Genomic DNA, 13,095 nt, shown 5'->3' on the forward strand with positions numbered 1-13,095 from the left:
TCATTTACTGAGGTTTACCGGTGCTGATAGGTGGATTTTTAAACTTTGGAAAGAGCCAGGCTAACCGTTTCCCTTTGCTATCCGCTATCCAGTCTTTATGCTAAGCTAAGATAATTGCTTCTTGGTTCCAGTTCCATACATAATGCAAAGACACGAGTGTAGTACTGATCTAATCATCTAGCTCTCAGCAAAAAAGTGAATGAGCACATTTCCCAAAATGTTGAACTGTTCCCTTGAGAGAACAATATTCTAAGGGCAATGCAGATGCTGAAATGAATATATTTCTTCTCAAGATCAGTAAAACACACAAGCAGGAGTCCTTGAGACAAAAGTTTCCTATGCTCAACCTCAAGTGAGAAGTTTTTTAATCATAAAAGCAGTCTAAATGGGAACACCTGGCATATGCCACCTTACATCTTAGTCTGTGATCTCTACAAACTGAACCCCACATGAAGCCCAAACCTTCTGCATCCAGAACAGAAGAATTAATCTTAATCTTACATTTCCATCTTAATCTAGCAGTTTCTACGTCAACCCCACTTAAATTATATTCAATGCAGAATGCAGGAAATGGAGCATGGTTTTTCCCTGCACGGCTAGCCAAGGTCAGTTTTCCCATAGACTGTAAGAATGATGGGCTAATGCCAAAGCCAGATGGACTTCTCTCACTGTACGGTCTTTTACCTCCTAATTAGAACTATGCATATGTGCGCACAGACTCACAAGCATCTGAGGAGAAGAAAGCGTGAAGCCTGGAAAAATAATCAAGGTGCTGGGAGTTAGTGATGGAGAGCATTACAAATGATCTGAGGTAGAGAAGTAGGCCTGCGCTCATATGGTGTAATAAATGTGTTTGTTTATTAGTAAGCCAAGTTTCAAGATGACTGGTTGTTATTGCAGTGGGGCAGAGCAGGACAGGGTTCCCCACCAAAGCCTCTTAGCATGGGGATCATCGCTGACCCATAGTAAGTCAATGGGTAAAGATTATCTTAACGCTAAGATGCTTTGGAGTAACAGGTCTCCACATCTCCCACACAAGAGACCAAACATTTACTGCAACAGCCAGGAGGATCCACACCCCCTCCAACCAGCCCCCACACAAATAAAATCCATGTATCATTTTGTGCTTGAGCAGTGAATAGTTGCTCTGCTTTGTTAGCAGGCTCCTTGCAGGCAGAGTGATTCATGTATGCTTACTTTCGCAGCTCTGTGTGTTTCTGCAAATCTCTCGATAACAGCTTCCTATGCCAAAAATATAAATGTAATATGAGATATTTAAAGAAAACGCCACCTGTAACCACTTCTTCACTTACACAAGCTGCTACTGGCTGTGTGCCTTGCATTTCCAGGTCCATTTCAATGTTTGACGGTGTGTTTTTGCTATTCCCGACATGACTTACAGAGGCTGTGTACCACCTTAGCTACAGTGGAGTACAATAAAAGGAAAGCATGCAGGCAAACATCAGGTTTTGGAGTGTACTTTGCGGAATCAAAGAGCAAGAACTCCTAGACTCACTAAGAATCGCGCAGGATGAAATCCATCAAAGACGAGGCAGAGACACCATTTGACTGTAGCCTCAATAGACCAGAGAGGAAGTTGACTTTTGAATAAGAAGCACGCCTCTTATGCTGTCTCTGAAAAACTTTGTGTCTCGCATTCCGCTGCATTATTATCCCTCTTTTCACCTACAAACAACACAACTGACGATTCTCCATGAATGTAAAGTGCAGAAAATCACAAAGTGAAGCAGAAATAGGCCAGAAAAGATGGGTTCACCAACGAATGTAAATTACAACACTTCATCCTGGAGTGCAATGAACTTCAAATATTGATTATACAGTGGAACAGTGGTGCTTTCTTTTAAAGGAATTGATTTAGCTTTTGGCAAATTAAGTCTATCACCACACTGGTCTGCTACAAGGCATTTGGCTTCATTTCTGCCTCTGTGAGCCCTGCATACTGTGCGTGAAGTTTAAGCGCAGTGTATGTTCGCAGCAGCTCATCTTATCATGTGAAATGTAGTAAATACAGAGAGGGGAAACAGCTGCCAGTCTCTTAATCGCTCCATGCTAAGTTGATCAAAGAGCTCATTCTGCCCAAAAAGTCAATGAATTCCTTTAAAGCTTACCAGGTTTCATGCTGGACTTCACAGGGATAAATATTATGGGACGTGTCAGTAATGAGGAATGAGGGGCCGGCTCGGTTGTAGGCGAGCAGGAAGCAGCTAGTCATGGTGGTGACCTATAGATCATCAGTCACGCTCTCTGTCTGGGTTGTGTCACATCAGCCAGTACCACTGTCAAACCAGGCCGCACTCCCAAACCATCCATCTCTCTTTTAACTTGCCCTCGCTCGCTGTCTTTCATGCTTTTCGTGTCCTTCTCTGACCCTGCCAGCTCTCTGCTCGCCTCCTGTCCCCTCTATCTCTCCCTCATCGCACCCTGACAACACCCACTTCTTCTATTTCTGCCCCCTTGCTCATATCGGTCGTAGATGTTTGCCAAAACTTCAGCTGTGACAAGGCACAGCTGTCCACCAGCAAACCTGCTCATTTGTCTCTCTTGTGTAGAGACACACACACACAAACACACACACATACACACACACTCTCTCTCTCTCTCTTTAACATTCAGTTACAGAACCATTTTGGGCCGCTGTCCAATCAAAACGCTCCGCTGACATCCACGGGCAGACGACGAAAGGAGAGTGATGGAGTTTCAGCGCCCATGAAAGTGACGGGACACAAAGGCTGAAACTGGAATGAACTCTGGCTGCTGAGGAAGTGACTTTGGAGATAAGAGGACAAAGCATTTGTCTTTTGTTTTGCATTTTACAAGTTCTGCATAACCATATGTAGGGCTATGCAAACGAGGACTCCACCTCGATGTTGCTTGAGGGGAGAGCAGGTGTGACAAGATGTGACACACACCAACACACATGCACTGGCAAAAACCTCCATCTAATCAAGTAATTCCCGTCTTAAAAAAGTCTTAAAATCTGTATTTTCTTCAAAAAGGTGAAGAAAATCAGGCCAAACTCTAAGAATATTTCAACTTGGAAATCAAATTTTGCAGGAATCTTTTTTTTAAAAAGTGAGGATAATTCAGATTGCTGCACTGGGATGAAGAAAATCTCATTTAATTGCTTAAACGGGTTGGATTATGAAATTCTGATTCTGAATAATCTGACCACATGGGCAGATTTGTTTTTTTGTTTTTTTTGTTTTTTTTTGGAGAAAATAAAGCTTTACAACTCAATTACAGACAAAAAAGGACCATCTGAAGGAGACTTTTTGCAGTGCAAGTGCTCATTGCATACATCAGAACAGCTTAGAGCTTGGAGATCTTAACACACAATTTAGTATTCATAGCACAAACACACACGCCAGCACATTCTCTGTCACAAACCAGAATCCACACACACACACACACACACACACACACACAAAATGACAACAGCGTCAACTCCCTCCCGCTGCTATCAGGTTTATCTGGAATGATGCCGGAGCCTCAGTAGCTGTTACAATACAAGCCCAACCCAGTGCTGTGGAGATGTGCAGAGCAGAGCAGAGCAGAGCTGGGAGACTCGTGATACGGAGCCTAAAAAACACTAAAGAGCAAGGAGGGGAAGGTGGAGGGATGACAGAAGAGGAGGAAGAAGAGAGGGCTGTGAGGTGAGAGACTGGAACGTGAGTAGGGCTAGACAGAAAGGAGTGGAGAAGGTGATGAACAGTGTGACAGAGGCTTGCCTCTACGTTATACACCCCTCTGGCCTACACACACACTTCATACTGGCTTCTCACACCACCACACTGCTTCTCTGTGTCACCCGGGGGAGGAGGATTGACCTGGCCCAGTCCAAATGCTGCCAGGAGGATTGGATGATCCTGCTTAGGCAGGGTGTGCTGTGAAGCAAGCTAATGAGAGGCCAATGTGTGTGTGTGTGTGTGTGTGTGTGTGTGTGTGTGTGTGTGTGTTGGCTGACTTTGCTAAGGGGCTCTGGGTTCAGCCACCCAGGGCAATCTGCCCAGTGATGCTGGGACACATGTGACCTCGTCAGACCTACGGCCTGGATTACTGTTACCACTACTACCATTGTGAATGTGTGAGTGTTAGCATGCATGCATATGTTTCCGGGGAAGAAAGTTGCTTGTTTCTGTGTGTGTTCCAACATTCTGAACTAGCTCAGCCAGCCACACGCTTTTAATCTCCTTCATCCTAATCATCAGCACTTTTAACAATTACCAAAATCCCAAAGTCACTTCTAAAGCCCCTGGGACTGAGGAAGTAAATTAGTTCTTTAGCTAACCCCAGCATATTTACAACACCGCTTTATAGCTGTTATGATGTTGATGAATGTGCACTGCCCCTGCCAAATAAACTTATAATCGAGTGATAAAATAATGAATGAATTCCGAGTGGAACAACAGTCCGTGACGCCTGCCAATTTCCTCACCTCTCCTCTATGTGTGTGTATATATATATATGTGTGTGTGTGTGCATGTGCGCACATCTGCCCTCCTGCGCTAACTGTCTCTTTGTGGCAGCATGTGTTTAATGCTAACTTGCACGCGCAACAAAGAAGACACATCAGGACCACACACACTCTTTTTACGCACGTGTCCGACATAGATGGGAGGGGAGGTCGAGCCCCTTGAGAGTCATTTAAGTGTATCTGTGCAGGCATCTGTTGAACTGCGGCTGCAACAGATCTGTGTTCGGGTGTCTGTTTTTTCCCAGTCCAAAGGCATACCTGTGAGTCCATCTGCCTGCTTGCAACACTCAAAGAAAGAAAGAAAGAAAGAAAGAAAAGAAAAAGATTCCAGCCTCTGGCCAGATTGACTGCCGTCTCCTTCTCCTTCCCCTGGCCTTTCTATTCTGCCACATCAGCTGAAACCTCTTTTCACAGCTCCTGTTGCTCTCAGCTCGTAAACTCGCACACACTCCTCCTTTTCACCGAGGGAGAAGGAGCTAGGAAGAGAAAGAGAGTGCGGGAGACGGGGGGGAGCCGCTGCCTCCTCGCTTTAACAGGCAGCTCCAGCAATATGGTTCATATTCTTTCCTCCTCGTCTTCTCTCCACGACATTCATTCTCTTGTTTTTACACCCACTCGCTCCTAAAATTAAAAAAAAAAGAAAGAAACCTACCCAGTGGATATTCTCTAATCATTTAGCCTAAGGATGCGTGTAGGCTTACCAGCCTCCTGCTTACTTATCCACACAGCCCAGAAAAAGCCTCAATGCATGAGTGCATTATTCATGAATGGGAAACCTACGGGTGGATTTTACGGGGGGTGAAACCGGGTGTGGAGTGTCGAACATACAAACGATCAATAAACGGGTGTTGGAATGCGGCTCCTTTGATATGACACCCCGTTTGACCCACTAACACTTATTCCAGTCTCCTCGCTCAGTCCCAGAATGCCCTCGCCAAGAAGATTTCCAGTGATTTTTTTATTTCTTTTTTGGAGTCCTTTCTCTGGGTTTTTGTACTTGAAACACTTAGCCTAGTTAGCTAGTCTTTTATCCGGCGCCAATTAGCCGGCGATTAATGAATTATTGAGAAATGGGAAGGGGGGATTAAATTTTAATGTGGATCTTAGGGGGAATAGTTGTATTACAAGTCACCGGGAGCGCCGTGCGAGGAGACGCCCACCCTCAGCAGCCGTTTACAATAATCTACAGCCGTTTACCATGGAAAGAGAGAAAAAGAGGAAGAGAGAAAGCGTGAGGGGAGGCAAGGGTGAATCAGAGGTTTTGGCCTTAAGAACAGACGCTTGAATCAAACTTGCAGAAGGGCCAAAAACTACAAAACTCCATATGCTGTGATCAGAGGAGCAACCAAAAGCCAACATTCTCGCTACATGGATTCATTTTCTGTGTAAGTGTCCGCCGGTGTGAACTCCAATCTTTGATCCCTGTGTGTGTGCTGGTCAGCTGCCACCCCAGCACCCACTCCACTTCAAGCGTCCCCCTTACCCCTGGGCAGTAATGTAAGATTCGATCTTTCATTAGGGCGGCCGTGTAAGACCGATAATAGGAGATGCTGAGATAAGGATAATGTATGTCTGAAGGGGAAGCTCTTCCCAAGGTGATCGTTCTGGTTCAGTTCTCTCTTCCTCAAGCAGAACCTGTATTGGCACTTGAGACTTAACTGGTATTGATTTACTTAGGGTTAGGATTGTGTCTACCCCTACTCTGCTCTCTCCACCGCTCCTTCTGTTTCTCATTCACCTTCTGGCACCTGTCTCTGTTTATAATCTTCCCTCTACAACTCTGTCTCTTTTCTTTCTGCCTAGCTGTAGTAATTTCAACTGATGAAGCAGTCAATAAAAGGGCGGATGCAGCCATAAGCATTTTGATGGTATATTTTACTTCAACTTATGGCAGCCTGATCATTTTATTTATCTTGTATTCCAGGAAGGGAAGCAGGTGGTAGAGTCTGAGGCATGTGCATCCTCCGCTACACCTACGGCGCCTCCTTTTGCTCTTCACCTCTGTCACTCCTAACACATCTTTGAGTGTGTCAGTGGCTGCTGTAGCGATATAATTAGTGGCTGGATGTGACACATGTTTCCAATTTGCTACGTCTGGTCAGTGCACTGGAAGGAAGGGGGGTTGGTGGTGGTGACGGAGCGAGGTAGAGATAGAGACAGACGGAAAAATGGCAGGAGGAAAAAGATGGAGGGATGGTAGAGGAAGCCCGGACAGGACGAGGGCATTGACAAAAAGAGGCAGCAAGAGAGCAAGAAAAATATAAGAAAGAGGGTGAAAGGTGTGAAAGAGAGAAGGGAGGAGAAGGTGAGCAAGAGAAGGAGCCTGAGATTGCTCACAGAGGCGGAAAGAAAGATGGATGGAGAGGCGAGGGGAAGCTGCAGATGGACGGTCTAAACTTCAAAGCAGCACATCCAGCAGAGGTCTAGAGGTTAACAACGTGACAGTCCATTTGCTACACAGACAAGATGTGAACCATACATGCGCTCCTGCACCTGACTGATACAGACTACTGCCTCTGCTTACTTTTCGCCTCATTTCAGAAGTACAAACCAGATGTGTGTGGGCTCTGGACTTTGTCCTTGGAAGATGCGCACTATTTGGACAAGCACGGGCTCTTAACATATTTCAGCCCAGGGCCAAAACCTATTTTGCCCTGAGGCAGCTGAAACTAAAGTTCTGCTCTTGTCACACAGAGACCGAGGAGAAACAAGGACATAGAAGTGTGTAAAGGGGCCAAGAAAATAAACAGGAGGAATGACTAAGCTGATTAACTATGAATAGTAAGCTTCATGAATAAGCTTCATAGTATACAATAGGCTTTGTATCTTCAATATATGAGTGAGCAAATCTGTAGAAATGAATATGGAGTCTAACGTCAAAGCCACCACCCCTCTAATTGCCAGCCAGGCCCATTCACTAAACCCTGACACCCACCTAACACCAAACTCCATTAGGAGACAATGGCGTGGAATCACCTGTAAGGCCTCAAAAGCCCCGGCTGTTAGCTTCTCAGTGAAAATTACCCTCCCGTGTCCAACCCCACTCCCTGTTGGGTGAATCCACCCACTGCTGACAAAAAGCCCTCATTAAGGGCTTCATGCCTGGCTCCACAGCGGGGGCCCACGCACAGTCACATCTGTGGAGAAGGGAGAAAGCAGGCAGGCCATAGCCTACAGCACATGGCCGCATTAAAAACCTGTTAGACTCTGAAAAAGCCCCTGGCATGGGTGTGAGCTGGGGATGGCAAGACTGCCTAAAGTAAGCCCGACTCTAGATTTGCCTTTGTAGTTTTTTTTTTTTAGATCATGAAGTGAGTAATGTTAAAGTTGAAAGAAATGGGAGCTGTACTCTGGACCGGTGTTCCTTTCAAGCTGATAGCCCGCTGGCCTACATATTCTATTTATTTAGCTGAAAAATGTCATTGTCCCAGTTTGTCCCCAGACATGTCAGGATTTGCAGAATTGAAGCCTGGTGTCACCTCCATACAAGCCGCCTTGTTATTCTCCAGCGCCCCCACCCTCCTCCTCCTCCTCCCTCACCGCCACCGGGCGTCTATTCAGACACTGGGAAATTGGCAGAGGTGTGAGAAAAGTGGTGTCGGTCGTTAAGGCCGGACGGCCGAGAGGTGTTTAAAATGACATTTCCTCAGCTAATGCCTGACACCTTCTCCAGAGGACTGAAAAAAATGCAAACGAGCGTGGCCGGGTGGGCAGACAGGGGTGTTCGAGGGGCCTGCGGCCCGGGGCCTGGACTTTAATCAAGGTCATCCAGCAACAGCAATTAGAGCGTCACACACGTCTTTATTATCCCACAGCCAGCTTCTATCTGCACGAGCTTCCTGGGACTTTACCAGCAAGATGAACCACAGCTGGATTATCCACAATAATCAATGTGTGACAAATTCAGAACAGCTGTGAAAGGCAGCAGCCCGGTTTCAGCTCAAAGTGTGTACATTTATCAAACGACACTGTGTGTATCTGAAACTATTAGATTGTAAACATGACGGTGGGATGGTGTGATTTTTGGGGAGAAAGTACAACGAATTGACAAAATAGGGAGAAAAAATAATGACTACTCTCATGGGGACTGTCTGCGGGAGGCCTGTCCTCCGTGGTCAATTTCGGCCTTTGTCGACCTTTATACTCTTTCCTATGCCATGGTGCATTAGTGCCAGGCTCTTAGTAGTGCACTTAGAGTTAGTTGCATTCATTAAATGTTGCCTAAATCCCCTCTTCTAAGCAGAAGTTGCACGCCACATTTCGAGCATGCAATTAAACTAATTATTCGATCCGTTTTTTTCTCTCTTTCTCTTGCGTGGGCTGGAAACTTCAAGTTCAAACCTGCAATGAAGCAACCAGTAAAAAATGTTAAGGTCTGCGAGTGGGAACCGCTCTTACCTTTCGTTCAGGGAATTCCAGTAGATGGGCTCCATATTGCTGGCCGTCGTTCCCAGTAAATCCAGAAAGAATATCAGCAGGATCCCCAATCCATTCCCACTTCCTCGACACGCCATTTCAACCCTGACGCCCAGCATATGTAGCCCCATTCAAAAGAAATGGGCAATATTTTCTGTTTTCAATGCCGTTTGCAAGGCGACTCTCAAAACAATAGATGTGCCGATCTGGCTATAGGTAGAGGCAGTCAAAGTGTGAAGTGAAAGCCTGCTGTATACAACCTCATGGATCCACAATTCATCAAATTGGACTGGATTAAACCAAAACGGGACTCTGAAACGTGCAGGAGAAACTTGTTCAATCCGTGCGCTTGGATCTCCAAAACCGACGTATTTTCTGCGCGTCCACGATCGTACTATTTCAGTGCCAATCCCATGACTTTCCCATTAATTTGTCATTAGTCCTGGTTTTTCCAAAGCAGTGCTCCTCGGCTCAAATATAACTCCAGTGAATCGAAATTTCTGAAATTTATCGCCACCCAACAGCTATTTCTGTTGCCTTTCGGTGCGCCCTAATTGTCTTTTTCCGAACAATGTTCCCTTGTTCTCTGTGCCGACTCTGTGTGATTTCTCTCCCATTACCTTGTCGTCTCGCAAGAAGATCGACCTTCCAACATATCAGGCTGGACTGAGAAGAAATATTGTCAGTCTGTTAAAAGGAAGCAGTCGAGATCAGGCCAAAACTGTGAAGGTAAAGCGTCTAAAATGGAAAAGATGTCACTCGTGTCCACAGCTCCATCCTCATAAAGACATGTTGATGCTCGGTGGGCTTAGTCAACGCGCGTTACAATCCTTATTCTCCTCTTTGTAAAACACACAGGTTGTAAATCCGCAAATCCTTCAGCAACGGATTCGTCGAAATGAAAAAAAAAAAGAAAAGAAAAAGAAAAACCAGGATCCAAACCGATGAGGAATCAGGGGTTAGGCTAGAAGAATCAATTCTAGCAAAACTGAGAGAAACAAACCTAAGAGCTAGAAAAGCATCCCCACTCTAATAAAGCCACACAAAGGCCAACGTGAAACTTGCGAAGTGATTAAAAAAATAAGAGTTGTGAGCGCGAGCCCCTGTTGGAAATTGAAGCCTATCTGATGCAGCGCATCATTTGGAGAGCTGGACGCGTCGCTTCTCGGCCAGTGGAAAGCGCTTCATTCGTTATCTCATCCGTCTCTCTGCCTCAAAATCCCACTGGTTTGACTTGCCCTAATGCTCGCAGCACATTGACAGACCGACTGGCTTGTTTGAGAGAGGGAGGAGGGAAAAAGGGGACGTGGATGAATGGGAAAAAAAATCCCCATCCTCCGACTGGCAGGCAGGGCGCACTGGCGGAGCGCAGTTCTTCCAGGCTTTTTCGGGGGGGCGGTATCGAGTCCCTTTCAGCACCTCCTCTCTCCTCCTCCTCTCTGAGTTTCAGAGGCCCCCCAACTCGGACCTCTGGACTCCCTGGCGCTCTATTCTGCCTCCTTTCAAACGCCTGGAAGAACCCCCCCCTCCACCTTACCCCGCGCTCCCCAATGTGCGCCCTCCTCTGCTCAGCGCCATGATGGAAGAGCAAGAGCGCCCCCCATGCATTTAATGGCATCACATGTGGCACCGGAGGAGGACTGTGTTGAAACGATCCGGCTGAAATCTTAGGAGGATATCATACAAAGCATACAGCACAGCTATAAGTCCCTATAGGAGCATTTAAGCTTTATTAGAGATGATATATGCCTCAAGGTTCAGTATGAGCTCATTACAGATGTATTAAAGGAATGTTTCTACTGGATTTTATAAGATCAAGTAGAATCACAGCCAGTCACACTGTGAGGAACTTGCATATTTTTGGAAACCATTGCAAGAAAAAAAAAAACTTCCTTAAAAAGAACGAATGCCACGCACGATGGTTGGACTGGATTCACCTCATAAGTCCGCAGCCCAGTCTAAACAAAAAGAATCCCCTTTCTCTCTGTGGGGGAGGATGTGCCATCCCGTCATCTGACAGGACAGGGAAGGAGTCCCAGCATCCAGCACCAACACTTCAAAGAGGGCTTGATGAGGTGCAGGGCGAGCTGGGTGACAGGCCCCGCTGAGGGCCACACACACCAGTGTTTACATGGAGGCCCCGGTCGCCAAGAACACAGACACTAATTCACTTATACACTATTATACACAGACACACAGAAACATGTATGACATGGGGAAGGGAGGTCAAAACTGTGGCTGTACTGCCCCCATGTGGTGAATACAGTGCATGGACCTGACTGCGCCGTAGGCCGGGGTGATGGTGCAGCCTGCCAGGTGAGGGCTATCACGCTGAGTGAACTACATCCTGCATTGTTGGAGTTTTACATATCCGCCGTCCATCCTCCACTTTCTGTGATCATCTTCCAGAGCTGCACCTGAGGAACAACAAATGTGCTACGCTGCTGTCACACACCATTCAAATCAAAACCTGTGAGACAACCGAGACACTTAAAGGAGCACTCCACCAGTTTTACACATGAAGTTCAGTTTACTGGTCAAGCACTCCTCAGCCTGTAAAAACAGTTATATGATGTCTGCTGTGGCTGTGGAGGGAACTCTCCAGGGAGTTTGACCGATCTCGAAAGTAAAAGTTGGCCTCTGTTGTTTTGATTTTAACAAACCTTTTTTTTATTTAAATCTGTACTTGTGAGCCTCCCAAACTTATGGAAGTGCAATGCTAAATCATTGGAGGAGCCCTTTAAAAGTTATGATGCAGAAAACATGGTGAAACATTTTCTTAGACTTTGTAATTTTACTGTCCAAATGTGAATCGTTCCCACATGACATTTTCAACGAGGACACCCTGTGCAAAATTTTGGCACCCAGCACTGCCTGCAATGCTTCAGTATGGAAATTCATGGCTTCCACAAACTGCAGCTGCAGCGCAACACACTTCCAGACACACAACGAGCAAGAGAAGCAAAGAGGGGAAGAGACCTTTAATACTCAGCACCATGAACACCTCCTGCTGTTCCTGCACAGGCGGGGAGAGAAAGGAAATGAAAGTGAGGCGGAGATGGAGGAGAACATAGAGAGGGAGGAACAAAAGTGGTGGAAAAGTCAGGTCGACAAGAGCAGCAGACTTGAAGCTGGCAAGGCTTTAGTGCCTAGCTCAAAGGCACTTCAGCCGAGCACATGAGTGATCTCGCAGGGGATCAAACCAGGGTCTGCGGGCTGGAGGATAATCTGCAAGCAAGACAAAAGAGCAGACATTTCCTCTGCAATGCAAAATTACAGCATGCTTTCAACAAAAAAAATGTAATTGCAGGTTATGAGATCCAAACAAGAAACAAATACAGCGGGGAGATTTTATAGAGCTGGTCAGACAGAGAGGAAGGGAAAAAAAAAAAAAGAGAGAGCAGAGATGGAGCTGTTTCTGTTGCGCTGACCTCTCGGAACCTTGGCAGGGCAGATGACAGAGCTAAATGTAGTGGAGGAAGACAGACTGGTTTAGAGACAACAGTAGTTCAGAGGTGGAGCTGGCATAAAAAACAAACCTTCTGCTCTGTCTGGGAATCTATCTGTGTGGGAAAACTGGCTGGTGCGCGGCTCTCGTTTGTGTGTGTTTGTGGCGGAGATGACTCAGTTTTAAAAACTGCAGAGCTATAAGATCCCACCTACATCAGATCTGTCATAGTGGCGGATAACTGAATGTACTTTCTGGAGTGCTATACGAGTGGAAGGAAGGAGTTTGAAGATGGCTTTCTGCGCTTAATATACACTCACAGCTCACATGTCGGTGTTTATTACAGCTTATTTATTCATGCTGACCTCATTTACTGCACCGACCTTCAACTCTTCTTCATAACCGCATCCTCTCCCTGGTGACTCTGGCTACAGTCTGCTCCAGCTGCCAGACCTCGCCACACACACACACGCACGCACACACACACACACACACACACACACACACACACACACACAATTACACAAAATGAAGCATCTCTTTCACACAGCATGCACAGTACAGTGGCAAACATAAGCAATTACTGTAAGCGCATGGTTAACATTATGCATATAGTGGTAAGGGTTAAGGTTAAGGATAGACAGATGCACATCCGCAAACACACAAACAGACACCCACAGTGGCGGCAACACAAAGACCTCAGACAGGAAAACATGCACCCTGATGGGAATGAAAT

At 46.1% G+C, this 13,095-nt stretch overlaps 1 protein-coding gene across 1 annotated transcript in view; it reads right to left on the reverse strand.

The window, feature by feature from the left end:
• Nucleotides 1–10,311, reverse strand: part of efnb3b (ephrin-B3b) — a 77,281-nt gene extending 66,970 nt beyond the window's left edge. Inside the window, exon 1 of the mRNA XM_076724716.1 lies at nucleotides 8,894–10,311. Within this exon, the coding sequence (XP_076580831.1) occupies nucleotides 8,894–9,042 (149 nt within the window). The 5' untranslated portion in view covers nucleotides 9,043–10,311. The remainder of the gene's footprint in view (nucleotides 1–8,893) is intronic.
• Between the last annotated feature and the right edge of the window lie 2,784 nt (nucleotides 10,312–13,095).

This window comes from Chaetodon auriga, chromosome 24, assembly GCF_051107435.1.
Source record: "Chaetodon auriga isolate fChaAug3 chromosome 24, fChaAug3.hap1, whole genome shotgun sequence".
In the NCBI taxonomy this organism is placed as follows: Eukaryota; Metazoa; Chordata; class Actinopteri; order Chaetodontiformes; family Chaetodontidae; genus Chaetodon; species Chaetodon auriga.